The sequence below is a fragment of the Osmia lignaria genome, chromosome 3 (genome assembly GCF_051020975.1).
Source record: "Osmia lignaria lignaria isolate PbOS001 chromosome 3, iyOsmLign1, whole genome shotgun sequence".
Taxonomy (NCBI): Eukaryota; Metazoa; Arthropoda; class Insecta; order Hymenoptera; family Megachilidae; genus Osmia; species Osmia lignaria.
This window is the reverse complement of record NC_135034.1, coordinates 11,716,302-11,742,377: the sequence shown is the minus strand read 5'-3', so window position 1 is coordinate 11,742,377 and position 26,076 is coordinate 11,716,302. Positions and strand designations below refer to the sequence as shown.

General features: G+C 32.7%; 6 protein-coding genes across 14 annotated transcripts; 3 read left to right on the top strand and 3 right to left on the bottom strand.

Annotated features, from left to right (window-relative positions):
- Positions 1–77: 77 nt before the first annotated feature.
- Positions 78–2,437, bottom strand: LOC117608055 (tax1-binding protein 3 homolog). The gene is made up of 3 exons (XM_034332571.2): positions 1,959–2,437; positions 1,641–1,769; positions 78–1,576 (listed from the first exon to the last, which is right to left on the bottom strand). Exons 1-3 carry the CDS (start codon positions 2,013–2,015, stop codon positions 1,388–1,390), a joined length of 375 nt encoding a protein of 124 aa, XP_034188462.1. The 5' UTR covers positions 2,016–2,437; the 3' UTR covers positions 78–1,387.
- Positions 2,438–2,530: 93 nt separating this feature from the next.
- On the top strand, positions 2,531–5,881 carry ast (single-strand DNA endonuclease protein asteroid). The gene has a single exon (XM_034332559.2). It carries the CDS (start codon positions 3,438–3,440, stop codon positions 5,733–5,735), a length of 2,298 nt encoding a protein of 765 aa, XP_034188450.2. The 5' UTR covers positions 2,531–3,437; the 3' UTR covers positions 5,736–5,881.
- Positions 5,729–6,787, bottom strand: LOC117608054 (uncharacterized). Its single transcript, XM_034332570.2, has 3 exons — positions 6,425–6,787; positions 6,052–6,341; positions 5,729–5,992 (listed from the first exon to the last, which is right to left on the bottom strand). Exons 1-3 carry the CDS (start codon positions 6,507–6,509, stop codon positions 5,924–5,926), a joined length of 444 nt encoding a protein of 147 aa, XP_034188461.2. The 5' UTR covers positions 6,510–6,787; the 3' UTR covers positions 5,729–5,923.
- Positions 6,788–8,439: 1,652 nt separating this feature from the next.
- Orp8 (Oxysterol-binding protein-related protein 8) lies at positions 8,440–16,526 on the bottom strand. Of its 5 annotated transcripts, none has more exons than XM_076692785.1 (17): positions 16,373–16,526; positions 14,985–15,132; positions 13,551–13,679; positions 12,747–12,799; positions 12,435–12,665; positions 12,216–12,360; positions 11,931–12,152; positions 11,162–11,316; positions 10,909–11,087; positions 10,660–10,837; positions 10,497–10,593; positions 10,233–10,429; positions 10,042–10,167; positions 9,724–9,972; positions 9,481–9,648; positions 9,082–9,257; positions 8,440–9,004 (listed from the first exon to the last, which is right to left on the bottom strand). In XM_076692785.1, the coding sequence occupies exons 2-17, from the start codon at positions 15,118–15,120 to the stop codon at positions 8,773–8,775; spliced, it is 2,673 nt and encodes an 890-aa protein (XP_076548900.1). In that variant the 5' UTR covers positions 15,121–15,132; positions 16,373–16,526; the 3' UTR covers positions 8,440–8,772. The 5 variants fall into 5 exon arrangements, with proteins under 5 accessions (XP_076548900.1, XP_034188448.1, XP_076548902.1 ...); XM_034332557.2 differs by lacking the exon at positions 16,373–16,526 and adding an exon at positions 15,577–15,718; XM_076692787.1 differs by lacking the exon at positions 16,373–16,526 and adding an exon at positions 15,577–15,712 and having other exon boundaries at positions 14,985–15,127.
- LOC117608053 (E3 SUMO-protein ligase NSE2) lies at positions 16,490–17,653 on the top strand. The gene is made up of 5 exons (XM_034332567.2): positions 16,490–16,588; positions 16,684–16,853; positions 16,923–17,013; positions 17,097–17,274; positions 17,343–17,653. The coding sequence occupies exons 1-5, from the start codon at positions 16,510–16,512 to the stop codon at positions 17,440–17,442; spliced, it is 618 nt and encodes a 205-aa protein (XP_034188458.1). The 5' UTR covers positions 16,490–16,509; the 3' UTR covers positions 17,443–17,653.
- A 138-nt stretch (positions 17,654–17,791) lies between these two features.
- On the top strand, positions 17,792–20,460 carry LOC117608051 (uncharacterized). 5 transcript variants are annotated; one of them, XM_034332563.2, is made up of 9 exons: positions 17,792–18,004; positions 18,160–18,454; positions 18,533–18,675; positions 18,826–18,965; positions 19,080–19,121; positions 19,193–19,401; positions 19,514–19,809; positions 19,890–20,085; positions 20,321–20,460. In XM_034332563.2, the coding sequence occupies exons 1-9, from the start codon at positions 17,792–17,794 to the stop codon at positions 20,410–20,412; spliced, it is 1,626 nt and encodes a 541-aa protein (XP_034188454.2). In that variant the 3' UTR covers positions 20,413–20,460. The 5 variants fall into 5 exon arrangements, with proteins under 5 accessions (XP_034188454.2, XP_034188453.2, XP_034188452.2 ...); XM_034332562.2 differs by having other exon boundaries at positions 18,199–18,454; positions 18,826–18,960; positions 19,080–19,401; XM_034332561.2 differs by having other exon boundaries at positions 18,826–18,960; positions 19,080–19,401.
- Positions 20,461–26,076: the final 5,616 nt, after the last annotated feature.

The following is a 26,076-nucleotide window of genomic DNA, read 5'->3' as shown; positions in this document are numbered from 1 at the left end:
TATCTCTTATGAATTGATTTGATATTTCAATTATGATTATGTTAGACATTTCAGGATATAAAAGAAAGTCATACATGTTACAGGAAATACAAATTTGTTTTTCTTATTCATTAGAACTTGTACAAATGCACTGGATAAAGTAAAAAGTTATAAAATACAAAATTTAATACTTCTATTGGTCTTAAAGTGTACAGTCTCAATGACTTTCATTTCACTTTAATAAAACTTCTCAAAATGCCCTTAAATGCAGTAGTTCAATGTATCTCAATACTTATTTGTGTAAATTATGTTTACTTATTAAAAGTATTGAAACAATGTTTATTGTATAATTGTTTCGTACAAATATTTATGATAGCATGCTGATATATTAGCGATAGAAAATTTTGTAAAAAGTATGTCGTGTATCTAAACTAGTGTAACTTCCATTTGCATTTTCATTATATTTTACAATACAGAAATACTTGAAGAATTAAAATATCTTGACTTTTATCCATATAATTATTTCTTTAATTCGAATCAATTAAGAAATACTTCTAAGTTTTTCATGTAAACAGATTTGCTTATGGAACTCGTTTTTTTGTATGTAAATACATACATAATGATGAGAAATATTCATATAGATTCTATGTAGCGTTTGGCACAAGTAATATTGATGAAAATTTTGATATACAACAGACGTTATAGAATTTGCATGTTTTTTAAGCACAATCATACATGGTTATCTGAGTTATTAGTTATCACGAATTATTAAAAAAACACTTACATACATTATCCTTATTAACAATAATGAACCATAACAGGGCTTTTATACACGTATATATTAATTTACTGTTTTAATACTCTATTTCTACTGCGATCAGAAATAGACACTATGTTTGCAAAGTAAATGTACGAGTTAACATTGTGTCTCTATTTCAACTGAAATTTTTAACACCCGTTGCTGACATACTTCATAAAATAAAATCATAAAAATTTTATTTCCTTGCGCGTGTAAAATTAACTGAAAAATACTTTACTATTGATGATAATCTAATACAATATTTGGTAGACATATAGTTAGAATAAATTGACTTTCTTAACATATAGAATGAAATAAATACTTTTCCTTAGACCAAATAGACAACTCATTTGGTAATTAACACGTTAAGCATCACCTTAGACTTTCCGTTTACGCCGCGTCCTTTAGGGTTGACTTGGGCCGTGGACTTTAGGATTATGCGACACCGCCGCGCGTGCATTCTTTAGCATTGTTCAGCATTGTTCAGCCTCGTTTTTCGTTTCCTTATCTTATGTTGTTAGCTCGCGCATCACACATGGCCTTCTCAACTTGACGGCAGAGTGCGGCGTGAACGGAACGCCAAGCAAAATAGGCTTGGCGTTTAACGTGTTAAGTACTGGTTACTCCTTTGCGGGCTACTAATAGATTTAATACTGGATGTTTCATAATATATGCTACTGCCTTTTTATGAGTTACCATTGTAAAGTCATATCCATTGCATTGTAAAATTTTATCATGCATACGGAGACCGCTCTTTGCTGCTGCTGATCCTTCATGTACTTCAGTTATATATATACCCTAAAACAATCCGTATAAATGATGCGAAACACATTTATATTAATATTACATTAACCTTTCTTACATTATCTGTATAGCCTTGCGGGCTTCTCCTGAAATCTTGATCAATTCCACCAGCAATTTTAAAACCACATTTTGTTACTTCCCCACCATTTTCATCAACTTCTGTTTCCTTGTGTAAAGTGATAGGTATCTGAAATGATAATATACATAGAATTAAAAAATTATCAAAGTTCTTCCATAGTAGATATTATCATGTAGATACAGTCACCTAGTTCAGAATAGAATTGTAATTAGGCATTAAGTTATTAAATTAATTATATGTTTCTGTATTTGCAAAACATGAGACTCTTAGAATTTATTTTAATTGAAATATACATACGCTTAAACATTCCATAGCAGTACCAGCCTGATGCTGAAAAGCCATTTTCGCGCACATAATGCTTTATCTCGTGCCTTCAAAGAATTCTGATTGTCAATTACTTCCGATGATTCAACGTGATCATCAATCGTACACACACTACATACGCCGCCTTAAAATAAAACGACTGAATAGGTGAACTTAAAAATTGATCATAAAACTTAATATAGGGTAATAAGAAAAGTTTATGTTCAATTTAAATATTTAATTATCTTATAACGCCATCAAAATCGCTGAGTTCAGCGAATTCAGCGTTCTAGCACGTTCTAGGCAGTTAAAACAATTTCGTTCTCACGTTGACCAATGACTATAGATCCAACAAGGACTTAATTATTTTGACAACCGACTTTCGAATCGAACTCGTTATTCATTTTACTGATTAATTAACGATCCGACTCGCTTTAGCGACTAACTATTCATTTGAGAAAATTTTTCTCGAATACCAAAGTGCCTCCTATGAATTAGGCATAATGCCTGCTGGCTCGAGGCACAGTATAAGCACAGTGGTATAAGCTCGACGGTAAGTACCCCCTGTGGCTCGGGGGAAGTAGAATACGGCCACGGTATCCCCTGCCTGTCGTAAGAGGCGACTAAAAGTGGGATGTAGCGAGTGAACTAAAAGTAATGCAAAGAGTGAGAGAGATATTGTAAAAGACAAAGCGAAAGAAAGAATGTACGGAGAGACATTAAGATTTAAAGAAAAGAGTTTAAAAATGCGCGAGAAAAAGGATTGGCGTAAGTAATTACTGCCAACCTTGTCCAAGCGCGGGGACGAAAGAGTTCGTTGGGCAAAAAGGAATAGTTAAGGTCCCTATAGTCATAGTACGCCGCCCTCGCAGCAATATCCCAAAATGAGGGAAAGGCTAAACTTTACTGTAGCGGATACAAAATTATCCACTTTTTTCTCATCAATCTAATAGTTTTCGATGCGTAGAATCCAAAAATGCAGGTTTTAACTGTCGAAATGCAGCGGTTTAAAAGTTATGAATGTGTAAAGTTTGACACTTTTAGTGCATTTGCTACGTTACTGCGACGCCATATTGGCTTCTGGTCCAATGAACGGTGTCGCTAGCTGCAGACAGCAGGTGCCGACCACTTTAGTGAGTGTAGTCAAACCGTAAATTTGATGTTGCCTGAGTTAGTTAGGTTTATATTTATTTTAGAGAGAGAGAAAGTACAGCCCATGCAGTTGCTTATTGCTTCTACTGTATCAATTTTATGAGTAATTTAAATACAGCTACTGATGGAATCCGTACCCAAAAAAATTTACTGTCCCCAAAAGTAAAGTTTAACTCCCATAATCACGACCCCTCGAGAACAAAGTCATGTATAGTCTTCCTCTATCTGTAGTCTGCTGTAACAGTGACTATAGATAATTGCTGTTTTTAGTCACTGTTGATACGCGTTTGTTTCAGTTGCGTTTGAAATTTAAAATCCACGATGGGTATTTCAGGATTAACTACATTCATAAGCAATGGCTCACATCGTTACTTAGAATATTACGAATTGCATGATACGTATTTGGTAATTGATGGTAACAATATTCGCTGTCAACTATATAATTCGTATGTGAAGTGTAATTGTGCCTTCGGCGGCGATTATGATAAGTATGCACAATGTGTATCAGATTTTTTTGATAATCTATTAAAATGTAATATAACACCATTGGTTTTATTCGATGGGGCTTATGAGAATAAAAAAATGAAAACTACTATAAGTAGAATAAAGCAAAAGATCCATAGAGCATCGTCTTTTTGCCCTCGCAGTCAAGAGAGAATGAAATTTTTCCCTCTATTTTTAACCAAAGTATTCAAAAATGTTTTGGAAGAAAAAAATATTCGTAACATGCAATGTTTATTTGAGGCTGATAATGCTATAGCCTCGGTGGCAAAAATTTTAAATTGTCCTGTACTCAGCTATGATTCTGACTTCTACATATTTGGATCATTATATATACCATTTAATACATTAGATAAATATGCAACCAAAAGTGGAACAGAAAAACGCTATATGATATGCTGTCAAATTTATAGAACTGAGCGCTTATTGAATTCTTTTAAAGGTTTAGATGAATCAATGTTACCACTGGCAGCGATACTCTTGGGTAATGATTATGTAAAACGTGGTACATTTAAAAACTTCTTTCGTCATTTAAAACTACATGGAGTATCAAGGAGTAAACATAACTACCAACAACGTCGTATACAAGAAACCTTCACTTGGTTAAGCAAATATACATTGGGTAAAGCTATTGCAGGAATTTTAAGTAGATTAATCAAGCCTATACGACAAAGAATACTGCACTTGATAGAGACTAGTATAAACAGTTACACAAATGCATCTACCGAAATACTTATTCCATTAGGTTTTTCAAAAGACTATGTTGCCCAAGTAAATAGCCATCATTTAAATAGAATTTTCAAATATGATGGTGATATTGATAGCTTAACATATATAGAAGAAATTGATGAAAAAGATGGCATTGACACAAGCGAAGAAGAGGAAGAAGAAGAAGAAAATGTTATAATGAATGAGTCTGAATCAATGTCCAGTAATGCACTTGTCAGTAATTTACCTGTATGGTTTATAAATGAACTTCTAATGGTTAAACACCCGCCATATTTTCTGGACTTAATACTTCGACGTGTATATATTTGTACTCCACAAATAGAGGACTGCAATTATCCTTCAACCGTTATGATATCTTCAAGAATTATTAACGTTATATTTGCACTTCTAAAATCAGCAGTAAACGATGAAATACGTTATATGAGCTATATAACCAGAGGTAAAAACGATTCGATAGCACGTTATGAATTAGAATGTACAGGAAGTATAGTTTCTTGTGCACTTCTATCTTTGGCTAATCTAAGAAACGTGCCATTAACTATTAGAAAAGAGATTTTTAATGATACATTAGAAGTTGCAGAACATATGGAACATATAAATGAATTTCCATCAGAATGGATATTATATATAATGTGTATAAAATATTGGATGAAACACCATGATCCTTGCACATTATTATACAGTTGTGCATACTCCCTATTTGTTTGTATGTTATTTCATGTAATAGACATAAAAATCGGGAAATGTAGAGTTGCAGCCAATTTTCAACGTAAATATAGTAAAAGGCTTCAGTATATAGAAGAGGAAAGAAAAGCAAATAGTTATAAACCAAATTATTCTATGGATGTTACAATTACTGAAGCCCTTAATGAAGTCGATCCTAATGATTGTATACTGGCAGCGCCTTTTTTCATTTCTCATTTTGAAATGGATACAAAATTGTATTCAAATCCAAAGAAATTTAATAAATTTATAGTTCACATATTTGCAGGGTTTCAAAATTGTTTAAAACACGGTATGGATTTGAATACACTTTTAGGAGAGCCTTATCCACCAACTAATATTGCTAATTTATATAATGGTACCTTACTGTACAATTTATCTACTAATTTTCAATCGCGGGATGATATTGAAAGATATATAAATACTATGTTTCATAAATCACCAAGCCTTTTAAGGGTCTTTAATATATTTTTGGTAAAAATAAAACTCTTGTTTCCGTTAATCCAGGAAGTTAAATCTCGCAAAAAGCACAGAAAGCATAAACGTCAAAAATTAAATGATAACTTGGATAAAGATGATTCGGAGTACTATAGTGCTGAGGAAGACTTAGCTGAAACAGAATTTCGTGATGTAAATAATCGATTTTGTTCATTTACTTCAAACTAAATACTTTTTATAAACTAAATACTTTACTGTAAATACTTTTTATATTTTATATAAAAGTTGAAACCCTACGAGTTGTATGTATATGCATATGTAAAATGTAACAATGCGAGGTACACTCGTAAGAATAAATTAAAGATCTATCGATGTACAAATTTGCATTCGAGTTATTTCATTTTATTATACTATTCCTATTTCTTCTTGGAAATAGAACGTTTCGGATTTTGATTTTTGCTTTGTGAAGCATTTGCTCTAGGATACTGGAAAGAATGTTTAATTAATTTCCATAATTGTAACATGCAATAAAATTTTAAATTACATTTTGATACATTTCCCAAAATGCAGTAAACATTGTTTTAAGTATATTTGCTTCTTCCCTCAGAGTAGGCAGGCAATAATCATCTTCTCCGTGTTTTATTATTAATCCAACATGAACAGCGCAATCCAATTTCTTTTTCAATTCTTCAGTGAATGTTTTCAAATTACTATCAATCGGGTAACGATGACGTAGATATTGACTGATAAGAGTTGAATTAACATAAACTTTGCGTAGTTGTAACTTTTTAACTGCTAAACGAATCATTTGCGGGGTTACTGAGATATGACTTCCTAATAAATTTTTAAATGTTATAGTTTATATAATATTTATGTGTTTCTAAAGAATAACCGTATAATTTTGCACTCATTCTTACGTGATTTGGGCGAATGATCATTATTAATACATTTTTTAGACGAATTAAACTTCTTTCTTTTACAATATTCTGAATCTGAGTACATTATTTTGTTATAAAATTATGAATCTTGAATTAATACTAAAATTTTTAAGTAATTGTTCTGTTAAAATGTATTTTAATTAAGAAAAAAAAAATGAATACTATTAATATGAAACTTTCTTTAAATATAAAATACATTATTTTGCGCAAAGTTCCTTATAATTTATTTGTATACATGCTATTTATTTGTCACAGTGTTACATCTTACAATATTAATAATAATTTGTTAATAAAAATAATGAGCCAAAATAATGCAGACATTCAAAAATACGTATTAAAAGTGCTACAAGGAAATATATTTTTAAAGACTATGTATACAATTCTTTTAAACGTATAAAATAACATTTAGCATTTAACATTTAACATTTGGAATTTATAACAATTTCTATAACCATTTTTTAAATACATATATCTTATTTTAATAGTTTGGTATTGTAATATTAAATCACAAAATATTTCAAATAGTTATAATATGATTTGTAATATAGAAAGAATTTGTGAAGTTAAATAAATTATAGTATAAAAATATCAGGTACTCTACGAAAAATATTTGAAAACGCATTAAACATTGCGGGATGTAATTTATTTCCACGTGTTAAAATTATTCCAAGTTTAAGAACAAATTATATCTATTCATAATAAAGGATAATTTTGCATACACGAAACTAAGTAACAAGAATAATTATAAATTTTTGTGCAAAATATACTTTTGGTACAAATATATCCCAGTAACCAATTAAAATTTGGTTCAAGTTTAGTAAAAAAATTATATAATAGAATTTAATCGTTTAAACTATTTAAAAAGTTTATTAGATTTATAGCTAATTGCAGTGCTCTAGGAAACAGGAATAACTGTATAAGAAAACCTGCTATAGACAATAAAAGAAATAGATCTATATTAATAATAAATGCAACTTTATATAAAAAAGAAATTGCTGTTTTTTGTTCTGTTAAATTATCACATTGTATTTCTCCTAACAAAATTATATTCTAAATATAACACATTAAAATGTTACCAAAACGTTGAATTTTATTATACATAATTCTTTTACTAAAAGCAAATATTGCTTACTATTGTTAAAATGTTAAAATTTTAACATACAAACATAAAAATCCAAATAAAATATTTGAATTGGCATGTCATTGTTGATACAAGTATTTTATACTGTCTATCTTAGTTTGATATGATATATCATAAAATTTGACAACTAAAATTATTTCTTCTTTCAAAGTACTTATTTTAAGATAGAATTATTATAACTTGACATACTTTTATTATAAGAAAAATTTAGAACATCGAATCAACGTATAATAAGTTTTAAAGTTATATGAAACAGCAAATTTTGTATATACAATAAGACATAATCAAACAATTTAAACTATTAAAACACAGAACATTATCAATACAGATCGTTTAAAATGATGCGATTATTATAAAGTATTGCAATCAATGTAAAGGAACAATAAAAATCAAACTAATAGTTTGTACCACAATTTTGGACGAAATTTTAGTTTAGCACTAATGGATAATCTTAATAGGAATTTTTCGTCACTTATAACTGGTTAATAATATTTCCAAGTTACAATCTGATTCTTGGTAACCGCTATAAGATTGATTCTGAAAGTGGAAACTGCAATTAGCTTTTTCTATGCTTGCCATAATTCAAGTATAGTTACTGTGTATAACAATAAATGTTATATTTTTAAAGTAGCCTTATTATTATCAATTACACTTAACTATTGAGCGCCTGTAATAAGGACTACAACATTATTAGAATCTTTGAATAAATATGTAATTATCTTTCGTGCATTAGCATATAAAGTAGTTATATACATGATAAGCTCAAAGAAATTGTAAATACAATCCCTTTACCTTGTATAGTTCATTGCTGTAGTGAGGACCGTTTTAACGAGGATTAAAAGCTTTACACTAATCACTAAAAAATAAATCTTTACATTTATACACTTAAAGAACATATTATATTACAAAGCATTAACTGAATCACTTTAAACTATAAAGATTGCACTGTAATTATGGATAATTCCTTAAAAGCCCTGATTCCTTTTTTTTTTGTATACTATTATTCAGTGATGTTCTACCAAAACAAGATACATCATTGCCCTCACCGAAAATACTTTTAAATTAGGTACTTCTAAGTTTAGGATTCTTTCCCTTAAAAGCTTTTTACATAAAAAAGCCGATAATTGAAATTGAGACAAGATAAATAACATGTACAATTTACACTACAATCTTATTATCGTATTTCTCAACCCCCGTTAGGTTTTTCATTCCATATTTTTACAAAATATTGAACGGAAAAAACAATTACGATAACAAGAATCGTATCTATGAAACTTTTTAGCATACTTATACTATGATGTTGATCACCTTGTTCTCTTTGTTTAATAGCAAGCTGTTCTAGTATATGTTGTATACGATTAAGTTTATCCCCGTATCCCAACATTTGTCTTTCTACGTCTTTAACAACATCCATTATCCTAAATAGAAAGTGATTTTTTTTCTTTACAAAAGAATTTGTCTTTACCACGTTACTATGTAATGTTATAAAATTTACCTTGCAGTAGAACGTTTCCTTTTACCTACTGATTGACTAGAATCTGAATGCACCTCAGCAGACGAACTTCCGGAATCGTGTGCTGTCTCTGTTAATGGTAAGTTACTGGATAATTGTCTTTTAGAAGATTTTAGTACGGAGAGTGAAGAACGAGATTCAGCTTGAAGAAGGGGAACCTTGAATATAAAACGATACATGTTAATCATATACAGTAAAACCTCTGTAAGTCGTCATCCGGATAAGCCGTCATTTTCCTTTTCTCGTCATTTTAAAATTTGCATGGTTTTTACTCCGCTTAAGTCGTCACTCCGTTTAAGTCGTCAAAATTTCTCGGTCCCTTGAGTGACGACTTATCGAGGTTTTACTGTATTTAGTTAATTAATATTTCTACTTCTGTACCTGTGATTGTGGGTCAGCAGACACGATACTACCAGTACGCATGATTGGCGTTTTATGTCTAGTTTTCGTACGAACTATATAATCTTGTTCATACTGAACAACATCATTTCTAGGATCCCATGGCCGAACATCCGCGTGTCGATATACCCAATTACCCGTTATAATATCCTATTGTAAATCCATCTCAATATTAGTTGAAAACTTATCTGTTAACTTGTAAACATAATATTCATTATTCAATACCTGAACAAAATATTTGGGAACCCATTCTAGTCCCTTAAGTTTTCGTTCTTTAGCACGTTCTCTCTGTGCTTCCTCTAATTGAGTTTTTGCTTCGGTAGCAGCTATTTGATCATCACCATTTATTGCTTGCGTAACATCATACCATAACTTCTCACTTTCCCATGGACCTTGATTTTCCAAGGGAACAGTATACTTTTTCAATCTCTTTTTACGCACCTCTGCAGTTGGATTAAAGAATACACTTTCTTGCTGTAAGATCAATTGATGCAGTAACTGATTTATTGCATATGTAATTAGAAATATTTGGATTCAACGTACTCCTGTTCTTTTGTCAGTAATTAGTATCTGACCGTCCCAGTAACCGGATATAGTAGCAAGAGTTTCTTTTCCTAGACGTATCCAACCTGCAACTTGATTCATTTGCTCTGCACCACCAAGAAATGGCTATCAAACAAGTAGCAAGTTATTTTAATATTCATATTCTTAAATTATATAATATAGCATGTTACCTTAAGCTTAAATTCTAATTCACTATGGTAACCCGTCTTCTCGCATTTTATTTGAACTTTTCCACCTAGTTCCATGGATAATGTACCCATTAGGATACCTTTGCAATGAGCATAAGGTATTGTCATTGTGTAATCTTCTCCTCTAGGTAACATTGTTAATATTGCAACGCCATCTAATACTGCTGAAGTTGAATTTCCTAAAGGAAGATTATATATTCTTAATTAATAAGACGGTCCAGTGTGTTTTATTTTCTATGTATTTACCATAAAATTTAGATTTAGCAATGATCGTAGCGCTTATAGTAAATCCATCTTGTCGATTTGTAACATAGAATCCTGATATAGGAGGATGATGAGATAACTGTGAAAGTAAAAGTTTCATAAAATAAATGTATTTATGATTACATAATGATAATAAAAATCTTACTTGTTCAGCTATATAGAAAGTTCTTGAACCATTAGGATGCTGCCAATAACAGCGGAATGTTTCACCTAAAAGTGGATTGTATGGCTTTTTCAAACCCTGAGGTTTCTTGTAAAATCCAGACAAGTACCATTGAACTACTCCCTTCATTCGTGTGAACGCATCGTCTTCTACTACTGCTCTGTAAAAACGAAAAACAAGATGGTAATTGTACTTAAATACATTTTAAAGTCAGTTTATATTTATACCCACTGAGACAATAAATCTGCATGATAATAAGAATCAGCCAACTTTTCCAAAAACGAACGAGGTTCTAAAATAAAGGTAGGTAAGACCACCTTTGATAAATCCATCCCTGGCCGAACTTGTTTCATTAAGAACCATATTAGAGACTTTTGTTCTTCTTGCAATTCTGTAACCACTTCTCCAGCCTGTATATTTCCCATGATCAAATTAAAGTTACACGAATAGAAATATTATAAAAAGAAGATATTGATTATTTTACCACTCCAAGAATTTCTTGTTCATTTGCAACATAAGGCGTTTCATTAATGGTTTCAGGTTGATCTTCTTTAGCCGATCCTTCGGACTCGCTATCCGAGGCACTGATTTCTGCATCAGCTGCTACTCCATTTTCTGGTTGGCTAATATCGTCCAGGTCTGTATGTGAGGATTGCATAGGATCTAGCGTTACTACATGTGCGGTATCATATTCAAGGACATGTATAGAAGGGACAGTCATACGCCGAGTAGAAGATGGAACAGATTTGGAAGTAGACTCAAAATGAGATATGTTAGAGTAAATATCTCTATCACCCAATGCATTTACAGAACTTGAAGATATAATTATTTCAGTATCTGTTGTAGGTGATGGAGATCTATCACGGAACTGTTTATCCCAGTATGCAATAGCGTGGTACAATTGTTGAAACATTGGAGTTGGCGAAGGGCAAACACTTTCAGGATTGTTTGTCGTACAAGGTGTAAGTGGTTGAGGACACGACAACAAACGCCTTTGAAGTATTGTAGGAGAACGCGGTGCATAATTAGATAAGCATACTGTGGATATCAAAAGCAAGTATTTAAGGTGACAAATGTCAGGAAGGGGGCAATAATAATATTGTAATTAATATCAATAGCATTCAAGAACAGAACTTAGCTAAGTAGTTTTGTAACTCTATTAAGGTTGATAATAGAGAAGAATTTAATATTTTACTTATTCAATGTGAAAATCATCTCATCTCTCACACCAACTGTTATTTTATATAGCTTACCATGCTCGTCAAAATGTTTTTCATAATCTGCTTCACTCCATTGAGTTTCATGGGTAGTAGTAGTATCATGTGGCAAAGCACGTGGTAATGCACTTGTCGAACGTACTATTAACGAGGAACAACGCAAGGATAGTTCAAGTGCATCTAACCAACATTTACCAGCAGCCTGCGAAGGAGCTCTAAAGATCAAGTAAGATGTTGGCAATGGTTGTACAACAGCACCTAAAAATATTGCTCGTATAAGGATATATTTCTTACTTAATTCACAAAGAATTTATTATTTACCAATGGATTCTTTTTCTGGGCCTCTTGGAGCCCATATCGATTGTTCTAAAGGATGAAATAATTTAAAACAAAATCCATCCTTTTTGCTTGGACGCTCTATCACTTGACATGTATTAAGCAAAACCGTTCCCACCCAATGATTGCTCTGCAATAATTATGTGGACATAACTTTGAATGAAACAAACAATTATTAAGTTAATAATGGATATAGATGAGCACTTTTGTTTTTGGGCTTTTGTACAGTAGTAGCAGGCCAGGTTTTAAAATACACCACAGTTTTGTCCAACTTTTTAACGTTCCACGAACTTTCAGCCAATCGCTCATAACAATGACAGTTGGATCCTTAAATGAACTTAAGAGTTCATTGGCAACTCTCTTCTTCTCCATTCGATAATTTTTTCTCTGAGCCTTGTAGGATTCTTTTCTTGTTAATTTACAGGAATCTAAAGACTACAAAATAGAATGGAAAATATGTTATAATTAGTAGTTCAAAATAACAAGGTAAATGGTTGAAAGTCATAAATTATGTACCTTATCAGATGCATTATCTGTTTTTTGATTAGTTTCACCCATTGCAGTTAGTCCTATAACACAAATTAATCAAACCATTTGCTTGAGTAACATTCAGGTAAATATTATCATCATACATATTAGCAAAATGGTAATATAACTCTGTTTATTAGAATGATGTTAATGAGAAACTTTATTCAGTCTTTCTTATTGAAATACCTTGTGAGATGATTAAAACAAACTTATTATTATTTAAGAAAGTATACGATAAAACATTGACGAATGAGATGCACCTAACTTTTTACAAGATACCAGTGATAATTTTGTATAATAAATATTCTTAACATAATCCATTATGCAGTTAGCAATTTTTTATATTATGAAAATTATTAACTCTTTCTTTATTACTATATTAAAAAGCTATACTTAATACTATATTATCATTCCTATTTAATGTAATCACAAATGAAATAGAAATCAGTAGACGAAATATATTATATTAATGTAATGTTTATACATTCTATGTATAATTATGGTATAAAAATATTGCTCACTTATGATTTACATTCACAGTATTATATTCAATGCATATATTCAGTAGCTTATCGCTGAAGAAAAACTAAACAATGTACAAAGATTACATTACAAAAATTACAGATTTCAATATTATGTGCATAATATAAGATAATTGTAAGCTGAACAAGAAATCAAAAATGCAGTTCTTTGTAACTAATCAACTACTTTCATAAGTAAAGATTAGTATCGATTCATATAAAAATGGAAAAGCACCTGACAAATTCTTAAATAATGTAATTATATTTATACCTGGAGAAAGTGGAGGCGCAGCAGTTGTTAAATTTACGCATGTTGCTATCGACTCTGTTGATGGAAGATTAGGTAATGCTGCAGATTGAACTTGACCACTGCTTCTTCGAAGTTGTTGATCCACTGGTTCTATATATTTAGTTTCTTTTCAGTCATGGTTATTATTTACTGATTTATTTACAGTTAGTCAAAGAATTATATTTTTCAACTTCATCTACTGTTACAAATTACAAATTTTTAATGTTCCAACTATGTACTATTTAACAGCAAATATACTAAAATTACACCATATTATATTACACCAATTATTAATATTAGTTCTTGATGACCATTATACAACACATAATTATATACAACATAGCTTCAAGTTTCAATTGAATTCATTCATATAATTACAGAAGCAAAGAAATTTTACAGTAAACAAATATGAATACATGCTATACAAATGAAAATATGTAACTTGATTACAAAACTCGCATACATTAGGTAAGATACATTACTGAAATACATGCAGATTACAAGAAATAGCTGTAGTAGTGAATTTATTTGGAAATACAAATACATGCACTAAGTATACTAGAGCGTAATAACTACACTTAGATGCACTAAAGTATTTCGTGCATATTCATACTTTTTATAACCTTCTCTAATTTATATGTACTTTTCTCTGAACACACTTATGGATACACGTAAATGTTGTATAGTACAATATAGTAAAAAGTGAATAATATGCTAACAGCATGAATGTATTATGTTAATCTAATACATCGAATAAAATGGTATTTTAATATATCTGATACTACGGAATATATTTTTGAGATACTGAAATAAGTAATATTGATAAATGTTATTTATAAATTGTTTAATAATGCTGAATGATGATACAACAAATGATTTGAAATAAAGGAATACTAATAGCACGTGTAACATGAAAATAGGATGTTATACATATGTATATACTCGTATCTACCCATTGATACTATAATTCTAATACTGATGCTTACTACTGTATACACATAATTCATGTTAATAAGCCTACCTAGCTTACTTGGTAATGTATCAGATCCACTGTCACTGATACCTTTAAATGGCAATTATTTACAGCATAAATACTTCAACAATTAACAAATTATTAAAATAACATCTTTAGTCAACAACATTTTACAAACATATACATATGTTTAAATATTATAAGTTAAATATAAATATATCAGAAATAATCACTAATACAGAAATAAAATTTCATAAAGGACATTACAAAAGAATTTTTGTGTGGTTGTATAATTAGCATTACATAAGTATGTATTAAACCAAAAATTGATTAACACCTTAGTACAATTGTTTCTGTCATTCACAAATAGCTTTTCCTTCAAAAAATATTAATCTTTAACAACATATAACAATTCAAACTTTAATAAATTGAATTATACTTACGATTACTAAGTGACCTGCTAACATTTGGTGGTGTCATAGTTTTGAAAGAATCAGAAGTACTTCCAACAGACACGGAGTAAGTTTCCGGTTGAGATCGATGTTCACCACCAGGTACCACAATTGGTTGAGAGCTCATTATGGATCTATCCTATTAAAAATGATTAATGAATAAAATGTAGCAAACGGTAATAAATCTCAATGTATTTCTAAGCAAAGAAAATATATATACAACATAAGATAAATTAATACACACAACGTCTGTAATTAATAATCACAATTTCAATACAAATTATATAAATCATGATAAAAGTGGCCTTCAAAATGCAGGTGATCAAAAAATGCTAGGTAATGATAATTAAATATCAAAGTCAATTTATATACACACATCTTTGGAAAACAAGTAACGTATACAGAGGATAGTAAAAATCAGTAAGTAGAAATAAAAATGTATAAATGTTGAATATGCAAACCAAGCCTATAATTTAGCTCTCTTCTAAGCATGCTATCCAAATTATAAAATAGTTTTGTCATCGTGGTAAATTATTTGATACAACGTATATGAGAAATATTATATAAAACATTTATAACTCACTTGATACCGACACAACTGTATACCCAGTCAATACTTGTGTATTACGAAGATTACGCTAAGAGAAATATCTTATAAATTATAGTGATCAAGAGAGCAAACATTGAATTCATTATCGCGTACGAGATCAAAATTTTTCAATCCAATGCACTTTATCAATTAAGCTATTTTTCACTGATGTAATTACAAATATTCGAAGCAAAAAAGCGATTATAGATGGACGTCAGGAGCACGACGGCGCGAGCGCGAAGTCCGATGTTCCATTGATCACTTACTGTTATAGCTTAATTATAAACATATGGATCTGCTAAGTTATTCACAGTGAAAAGGTACGATGAACAAAACTTTGCAAATGCATCTTTTATTACTGATGCATAAACAATGCAATCAATAACGCATAACGAAAGATACGTAGTTTTTGAAACAGCATGACCTTTTTACTATAGTACATAAGTATATAAGAATGCATTAGTGTGATCCAATAATTAATCAATGAAATATTTCATAAAAACAAAATTGTTACATTTTATATAAAAGCTTAAGATATATTTTCTTTCTATATATGCATGTAAGTGCCGAATTTTAGCCAAAATCAATTTTAGAAATTTGCGCGTGATCAAATAACGCCGCGATAGAACAAAATTATTGACGTAAATACGTAATGCATACACGTTGCTGATATTATTTCAAATATAAATAAATATTGTATTATTTTTTAACAGTACAGATTCACAAATTGAATAAATTTTATACTTTTGTTAATTCTTAATTTAAAAATCATAATTGTGAACTTATTTACCAGAACTTATTGATGCCCATGTGTACCTTCACATGTTACGTTGTAGAAATAAATAATGAAGAAATAAATTATGTATAAGTGGAATTAATCGTATTTCTTTTAACTTTGCAGAGAAATTAAAGAGATCGATATTCAAAATGGCACAGTCTCAACATGAAAAAGAAGAATTGTATGATTCTTATACAAAAGCTGCAGCTAGTATCATTTCTTATTATGGTAAGCTTTGTCAGGTTAGGTGATCAAACAGCCAGTGTTTATTACATATATATACATTCATGTATTTTGTGTAATTTTCAATTTTATCTTTATAGAAATGCCAGAGAGAAAGGAAAAATTAAAAGAACTAAGGGATATTGTGCAAAACAACTGTGTTCAAACTGAAAGATTAAAAGCAGCAAAAGATGTGAAAAAACGATTATTAGACTTATATGGTCTTGAGGATGATGACCATGGACAGACCGATACTGAACAAATTATCCAAGTAATTGTATTATCATTAGAATACTACAATGTTATCGCAAAAGTAAGAACATATTTTTTTAAATTTCAGGAATATAAAGAGGCCATATCAAAAATTAATGTGGATGTATCAAATGATAAAAAACTTATAGAATTTGATAAACATGTAGAAGCATTATCAGGTAAGCCACAACTTCCAATAGTATAAATTGATACTTTCATTTATTTTATAAGAAATATTTAATTTGTCTGTATTTCCTAAAAGATAAAGTAGAAGATGATGGTGACACAGATGCAGAAATGCAAATATCAGGAGGGTACATAAATGTAATTGATCCAATTACTAAAAAAAGGATTGTTGACCCTGTAAAAAATACTATATGTGGCCATACTTACGATCGAGATAGCATTACAGAAATATTGAAATGCAACAAGAAAACAAGGTATATATTTTATTTGGAAAATTCGCTATTAACAAATGATATTAATTATGTTGTTTTCATATTTGCAGGTGTCCTGTTGTGGGTTGCAAAAATAACGAATTCGTAAAACTATCGCACCTTCGTGTAGATATTGTAACAAAAACATATCTTGAAAAAAATCCTACATAATATTCACCAAATTAATTATATAAGTAGGCTACTATTGCAACAATATTTTTCTGATTAGACCATTGCAGTATGTTGGTGTTGCTCCAAGTTTAGTTTAAGTCCAAGAGTACAATTAAAAAACGTATCTCTTAAAATGGTATTAATACAATGTGATATGTATTACATAAGAATATTCATATGCATATTAAATAAAGGTATATCTTATTTTCTATCTTATTTCTAATTATACTTGAAATGAAATAAATAATGAAAGTGTATATGAAAACCATTAAAAAACTGAACAACTTCAAGTTATTACAGTTTTGTTTAATTTGTATCATCACCGATCGATGATGCCAACGCTTAGGCTATGTTTATACTCACGTTTGTATGGATAGCTTTAATTATCTCCACTGGAAAAGCTCGCCGTAGCGTTGACGGACTTAATTTGGACATTAGCAGTTGGAGCCCGTTTCTGTTCAAAGAACCAGATGAATTTCCAAATTACGATATAACACGTTGGGTGCGACGATTACATCTGCAACAGTGTGCCATCGTAGAAATCGGCGAAGGATTTTGTGCTGTAAGCAAAAGAAACACTTGTATCCTTGTTTTGGAATGATCGTGATAAAAGCCAAGTCATGGTGTGAAACACGCTTAGCATATGAGACGAATATTATAATCACACAAAGGGAAAGGCAAAAGTTGCGTGCAATACAAGTTCTATTTAATATTTAGTTGTTCGTCGAATTACGTAGCATACCTTCGGAATCAAAGGTTCTGGACAACTCTGGAGTTGGAGAATTCTTCCTGGGTATCTGTCCCTGTTTCACGCTCCACACCTGGAACTTGTGCTCATTTGAGCTGACCAGCCAAAGAAAAGGGGACTGTACTTTCAACGAGGCTACTCCACACTCAAACACTAGTGCAAGAGTTCACCGGCGATTTTGCGACGTGACATTACTTGTCGAAAATGCAACAAACTGTAACTGCTCTATAACGATAGCTGGCCAAGCGTTATATAAGACAAAAGGTTGTGGTCCACGCTTAACCACCGATTTCTATGCCATCGTAGCTGATTAGAAATTCAAATTAACAATATCATTTATAGGATTTCCTACGTGCTTTTTGAATCCGTTGCCGGAATCTCTGTGCTCGCCGCGCAACGTTTGCGGCATTGCTAGATGTTCCGGTACCACGATCAAAGGAATACATACTCCTCAATGCGCCACTAATTGCCATCAGAGACAGCCAGTAATGTTATTTGCTTTTAACATATATTGCTTTGATGGTATATTATCTACTTGGAATAATTCAATATAATTAGCTAGTATAAATTATTTTATTTTATTTTATTCAATTTCTAAGTTAACAAAAATTGTACGAAATTCGTGGGGCTTTCAGTTCTGCGAAGAGATCGGACCATGGACTTCAATTCCGACGGAAATTAACTCCCTATGGTCGCGCTGGTCTTCTCCGAAGTGCAACAACACGTGCGGCAATGGTTTCATGGTAGCCGTAGCATCGTGCCAAGATCAAGTAACGTAAATAAAAACGAAGACATCGACTCTAAAAATAACAATTCATTTATTAATTAAAAAGTATACATAATATTTTTGAATACTATATGATTTATTAAAATCTTATATGTTTCCCAGCGGAAAACCAGCCATAGATTGTATCGGTCCAGGATCATTTTGGTGAGCCACAAGTTATTCAAGGGAGTCTCCTTGAATAGTTTGACCATGACGAAAGGTGTGAACTTTTCCAGTTGCCCGGATAGCATCGGTAAATGTTACTGCGAGGTAAACATCGTCGATGGAATAATGAGAGCGGCCAGGTTCACAGAACCTTGCATTTCTACCGAAGGGTGTACCATAAGCGACGTTGGAACGTTCACTTTCGAAGGAGAACACGATCCTGGTAGCAGCATCGACTTCGAAGAAGCTTATGAAAACGATGATCGTGAAAGGTTTGAAGGTACTAAACTGTTCTGTTTACAGTGTCAAAGTAATCAATAAGAATAAGATTTTTATTTAATTAAGATATTATCAAATGAACTGAATTCTAACAAAATTACTTGAATTTCCAGATACGATTTACTACTCAGAATCGGTACGAGCAGGAAAGCGTCATCTCCTGCAAGCTTACAGTCACCGTTCCATGCTGGAATACGAGTCACGCGAAAATAGACCATCAAACGAAAACTTGAAGAACGAGCGTGGATATCGTTCCCTTCTCAGAAGCCGATTGAACGGTGATGCCGGCTACGACGCCCAAGTGCAAGAGGAGGATAACGAAGAGGACGAGGAGAAAGACGAGGACAACACCGACTACGACGAGAAGGCTGACGACGAGGAAGAGGACGAAGAAGAAGGAGACGAGACGGTGAACGACGATGAGGAGGCAGCTGACCATTACGATTACGGTTAGTACTTTAGGCGTAAATCTTTTCCTGGCTTTTCTAGATCGGCTTCAGAGGCTCCGCGAAGGGTCGTCGGAGCCCGAGGAAACATATTCGCGAGGCGAAGTCCGATTACGGGACGGTTGGCCACGAGGGTAGGCCAGAGGTCGACGAACTCGAGAAAGCGCCAATGGAGATCAGATCCGTTACGGAGGAGTGTGACGATGATACCACGGAACCGCTGCAGTATTACGATTACGGTGAGGAAACCGTCGAGGAGAGTAGCGTCGAAAATTCTTCGCTTCGTTAATGCCTTTCGCTTCTGTTAAACAAGAAAGATTTTAAGAAGTAGATATGAACAATGGAGGAAGGAAACATGATTTTTTTTATTATCATAAATCTGTAAAACTTGTCCAAGTTCAATTAATCTTTGTATACAATCGATATTCCTGTACAATTGTTGTTAAAAAAAGAAATTACCGTGTTCTTTTATAGATGCTGGAGGGAATGCAGTATTAAATATACGAGCTGCGTTTGCCTTGAAACTGGTAACAGTGAACATTTTACTCTGGTTCTCTTGGTATTAATGGAAAAACGTAATGTAGATGAAAGATAGCTATTTCCCTGGCCTTGAAAGAAGTATAATGATCTGGACAGAAGTTTCTTGATACGCTGGAAACTGCATAAATGAAGATACATTTCAATTCATTGGAATTATGAAACACAACGTATTTCTAATAAATACAATTACAAAACTAACGCGTAATTGCGATAAATATTTATGTTACTCAGAGACAATGACAATAGATTTATGTAATTTTTAAACAATGTGAATCAATGAAAATACAAGAAAGGAAAGAACTGTTACGTATAAAAGTCATTGGACTAAGCGATCTTCTAATTATTTTAAGGATCAATGTATAAAATTTCAATTATTAGCTTTCTTATGCTATTCCAGTGGAAAGGAACAATGAACAGGTTAATTGTAACGTTCATTCGTCTCGAGCATCGGAGCTGCACGCTTCAGACGGCTACTTTCACCGTTGATTTAAATTATCCGAGAAAGTGAACCCTTAAGTGTCTTACAATAGCTATTGTTATATGTATTTTTTTTTCTCCTTTGATTCTCGCTGATCGTTGAACGTTTCTTTTAATGTTAATTAACTTATCGCTTCAACAGAAACACGTAGAGAATGTTCGCTTGAATCATTTTTAACGCAGTTGCGCTCCCGTTGGAAAGCAATTATTTCTAAAAAAGTGCTATTCACCTGCAAGATATCGTTTGTCTGTTCAACTGTACGTTATGTACTAAAATATAATTAAAAGAAATGATTGATTACTCGTATACCTGTTTTATTTATTATAAAAACTATAATTTTCTAAATATTAATTCCAATTCTTTATTTTATTGCATTTCGTAGATAAAAATTGAATCAGCTTCATTTGAGATATTCCGTTATCAAAATTCGTTTCTCGATGTTGCAAAACGACTCCTAGTAGCTAGAGAACATGAAAGTAAAGAAGGTATCCGGGAATTAATTGATCAGCGCCATCTAGCGGAATGTGTTCCGAACTATCGATTTCTAATAGGAGACCAAGAGGTATACTAGGCACGCGCAGGGAAAAATCATTAATAACTCATTTTCTAGGAATAATTTATGAACTTTTATAATTTATTCATAAAGTACACGTTCGTAGCAACTTTCACATATAGATTTTGTCAGGATCCAGCGAGTAATTAATTAATTATAACAATTTTAATATCGACCGCTCTATCGACGCTTATTCGACGAAGGGATTTTTCACAGTTTCCTGCTTTCCGGCGATCAACTTCCGCATTTCAATGATCAAAGAATAAAGAATAGCACCGTAGCTTTCTTCTAGTATAGGTGTTATGAACCTCCTGTAAGTAATTAATTTATTATTAGCAAAATTTAGAGCGACCGTTTCTGTAGGATCGAGCCATCGTTTCTATAATTGTTCATAATTTATTAATTACTAGCAGGATCCTGACGAAATCTATATGTGAAAGTTGCTACGGGTATGTATTTTATGAATAAATTATAAAAGTTCATAAATTGTTCCTAGAAAATGAGTTATTAATGATTTTTCCATGCGCGTACATAGCATACCTCTTGGCATACCAACTTTCTTTCCTGCTCTCCTATTAGAAATAGTTAGTTCGCGCCCCGTCCGCTAGATGGCGCTGTTCCCATTTTTTCCTGCGCGCGCAATCCAATAGATTCAAAACTTGAATTCATACTACAGTGTCTTGAAATCAATTATGGTATCATATATTGATTTAAATGTTATTTATTGTTTAAATTACTTCATATTATATTTTTAATTATACACAGTTCAATTTTCAATACAAACAAAGATGAGTTGACCGAGAAAGAACCCAAAGGGCCCTTAATTAGACCTGATCGACTTAATTAAAACAATTTATACGATCATTAAACGTTTATTGGGGAACATACTGTACACATTGGACCATAAATATTTATTTACAATATTAAAAATGTCTAAAACTAATATTAAACGAACAATCTTCATTTAACACGCACTAAAAATCATATAAAGAATGATCTAACGATATTGTCGCAGCATTGTATTACTGTCAACGCGCACGAATGTCACGGTGAATAATGATCAACTCTGACTCGTTCCGATGCTTGAATGACTCGTTGAATATCGAATTAGGTAAAGTTACAAAAAGTCACGACATACTGTAATTTAAACCAGCACTTATTTTTGCGTTTCCTGAAATTGACCTATCGCTTCGAGTCAGGGCCGGCCCTGCTTAGAGTTAATTAAATTTTCTTTGGTGTTTTGCACTTTTGAAAATAAAAAAATGTATAATAAATGAAACACTATTCGATACATTGTTATTCGAATAAAAATTAGTATCTGAATCACAGATAAATTTTTTTACTTCATGAATAATAAACAATGAATATATAATTCGAATAGAAGTACATTAGATAACAAAAAATGCATAATTAATTATCATTCTCATATATCTTCTTCCAGACAATTAACATTCTCTCAGATTCCAATTGCAACGAAGGGAAAAGATTAAATTGCTTTCACTCGTCTGATTTAATTGTACTCTATTGTGTAATGTTCCGACATTTTATTCGATCATGCTACGATTACCAGCACAGGAAGACACGCGTTACCGTGTTCCACATATCAAGATGCAGAATCATTTGCCACATCTATCCGAGTTATCTCGTAATATTTAAAACAGGGGAAAAAAAAATTCAATAGGCGTTCCCCCAAGGTGCTTCGATAATTAATCGATAATTAACCGACATCTTGATAGCAACACCGTTATTTCCGTTCTTATATACCTTAGCAATTCATTCAGATATTTTCCGCTCTGACTCGAAAAGAAGCCGCTAGAAACAGTTTACGTATTTTATATATATCAATTAAAATTTGCAACACACTTAAATTTCAAAATGAAACTTTTGAAATTTTCGGCATCCTCCTGAGGTGGAGCTCGAAAATTCGTCATTGAAAATTAGAACACTTCAAACTGAAACCGTTTGAATTGAGACGGTAAGAGATTCGAGCAGCGTGTTGTTTCGATGAGCGCAGCAAATATTTGAACGAGCACGTAACATTTCCTAGACGGAGAGCGCGATACGACACACGAAAGCCGATTTAATGAATGACAGTGTTTGAGAGGCGTGTAACGTAACCCTGTTGCTCGTAAATTAGAAAATTAAAGTCACTTAGGGAAACTAGTTTCGACGGAATAAATTTCAGATAAGGTATGTACATACTATTTTCAACGACTTAGAACTTTCTAAACCACTCAAAGTTACCGGAACGTTCCTTCAACATTTCTTTGATATTCGCAATATCTGACCGTGCGATCATATTTGAATAAGAAAAATACCCTAACCTAACCTAACTTGAATTTTAACCGAACGACTCTATCGGTAGTATCCGCAGAAATATATGGTCGTTAACAAGTTGACTGGAACAGTGTGAGTATACTTGATTGTAAATGTAAACGGCAGCCAGCAGACGGTTCGAAATACTTTTGCATCCGCTTCATAGTAAACATACATTACGGTTGAATCGTTTGTAACAAGCACCATCGCCGTTCGCACCTTTCGCAACGATTTACGGCCTGCATCGTTCGTTACATAGCCAAAGAGTTGGTTCGGACGATTGATCGTTGTGCCGTAAGTAACGCGATATCCCGCAAGGAATGCTCGACGATACCTTTAAACGCGAAGCATTGCCGACAGTGTACGTAGAACTTGACCCCGCTGCGTCAATCCATCGCTGTTCGGTGTCAGTGACCTGCCTCAAAAAAAGAAACTAATTCCACCAGCCAGTGGCCCGTTACACACTCGTCGCACACACGACGACGACGACGACGACGACGACGACGACGACGACGACGAGACGGATTCTGCGATTTTCTCTCCCGTCTCTCCTACATATCCGTTTCGATCAAACTTGGCTGAAACGTAATCTCCTGTTTAACCCTTTGGCTGAGAAAGGTGTATTTATACGCTCTTACACATTCATCAATGTACAGAGTGTTCCATGCAACTGAGCTAAAGCTATAATAGCTTCAAAATGATGGAAGATGGAAAAAAGTATCGTTAGGTAATATCAGATGGCGCTGAACGGAGTGTCACGTGATGCGGTTGTTGATTCCGGAACTCCCGCCAATTGAAGGGTTAAGATTATGACTAATTGTAAGTAAAATCAGGTTTGATCAGTGATTACTAGTAAACGAGTAATCGATAATCGTGATTAATGAATGACAGAAGTAATCATTAATTTTTTATTATGAAACGATGCTAGAATATTACAAATTGTTTTGTAGGTTGACTGCATCATCGTTCGATATCTTGTTTACATTTGATGACAATATTTATCTCGAGAATTGAATTACACAATGTTTACAACTTATATGTAATCTTTTTGCTGATTGAGTGCTATATGTGAGTATTTTGTTTGGAAATTGATAATTTTGATTAACAAGACCATTACACATTGTGTTGATTACAATTATGTGGTTAAAGAGGATTTAGATACAATTCACTGTTCCCTTTTTTTATTTCCGGTTTATCAATTTATCAAACGGTGATTTTCTATTTTACACTTTGTTATAATAAATAGGAAATTTGTAACGGGTGTGCGAGTAATCTTCCGTTTGATGATATTCCTGGTACAAATCATCAGACGTATCAATTAAGTCAATATTGTAGGCCGTGTATATGGCAACGTTTGTAGTTATCTTTCAATTGCTCACAGATCCATTGAGCCGTGTATGCAAACCTATGTAAGTAAAATAACTGTAGTACGTGTTACTATGTACTAGAGCAAGTGACTACAAAAGTCTACTTGGCGATAACAACGAGGCGTTCGAACAAATAAGCGGCATTACATCAAAGCGGCATAACACGCTAACGGAAATGCAGTTTTTGCGCGTCTCTTTGTGTATCAATTTTAAATAAATCAAATGGAATTGATCATACAGGTGACATCTTTTTATTAGTAACAATAAGGACTAGATGAACGTAACGAAAGAGTTAAATTATCCGCATAGTTGCACCGGTGATTTTTTTCAGTGTTTACTCATCGACGCTAAGATATTTTAGTTGATGATTCGATTTAATCTTGTTGCAATCTCTTCTTCCGAATCATGCGTACCGATTTCCTTGCTCATGCATCAGAGGATCGCTTTGTCCCGGTAGTGAAAGAAACGAAAGTAATTGAAGCAACTACATATATCGATAAAAAGACAAGAGTCCTTCGTCTTTCGTGTTTCTTTGTAACGTTGAAATGTTAAATCGGTACAGGAGAAGAAGAGAAGAAACTGATCGGTAGCACAAGCCGGCTTTACGAACACGTCCGGGGGACCCCGCGTAACCAGCCTGTGATTGGTCGAGCCGTGTACCACGTGGCGTCGTAGCTCGGGTGGGGATTGGCTAGTACGTCTGCGCACCGCGGGCGAAAGCGGCGAGTTTTGTTCTAGTATTTACCCCGCGGTGTAAAGTTGGCTCTCGCGCTCTCCGGTGTCCTTAAGTCACGTTCCATTGTCCGCGTCGTTTGTCCAAGTGCATTTTTCTATCGTACAGTATTCACGGTTGTTCCCGGTCCTCGTGCGTTTCAGTGGTGAACACGCCGTACGAAATAGTGCGCCATGTTCGCGCCGCGAGTGGCGTGCGATGCACCGGCTAGCGTGGCAAGTGATGGGTTTTCATCGTGACGCA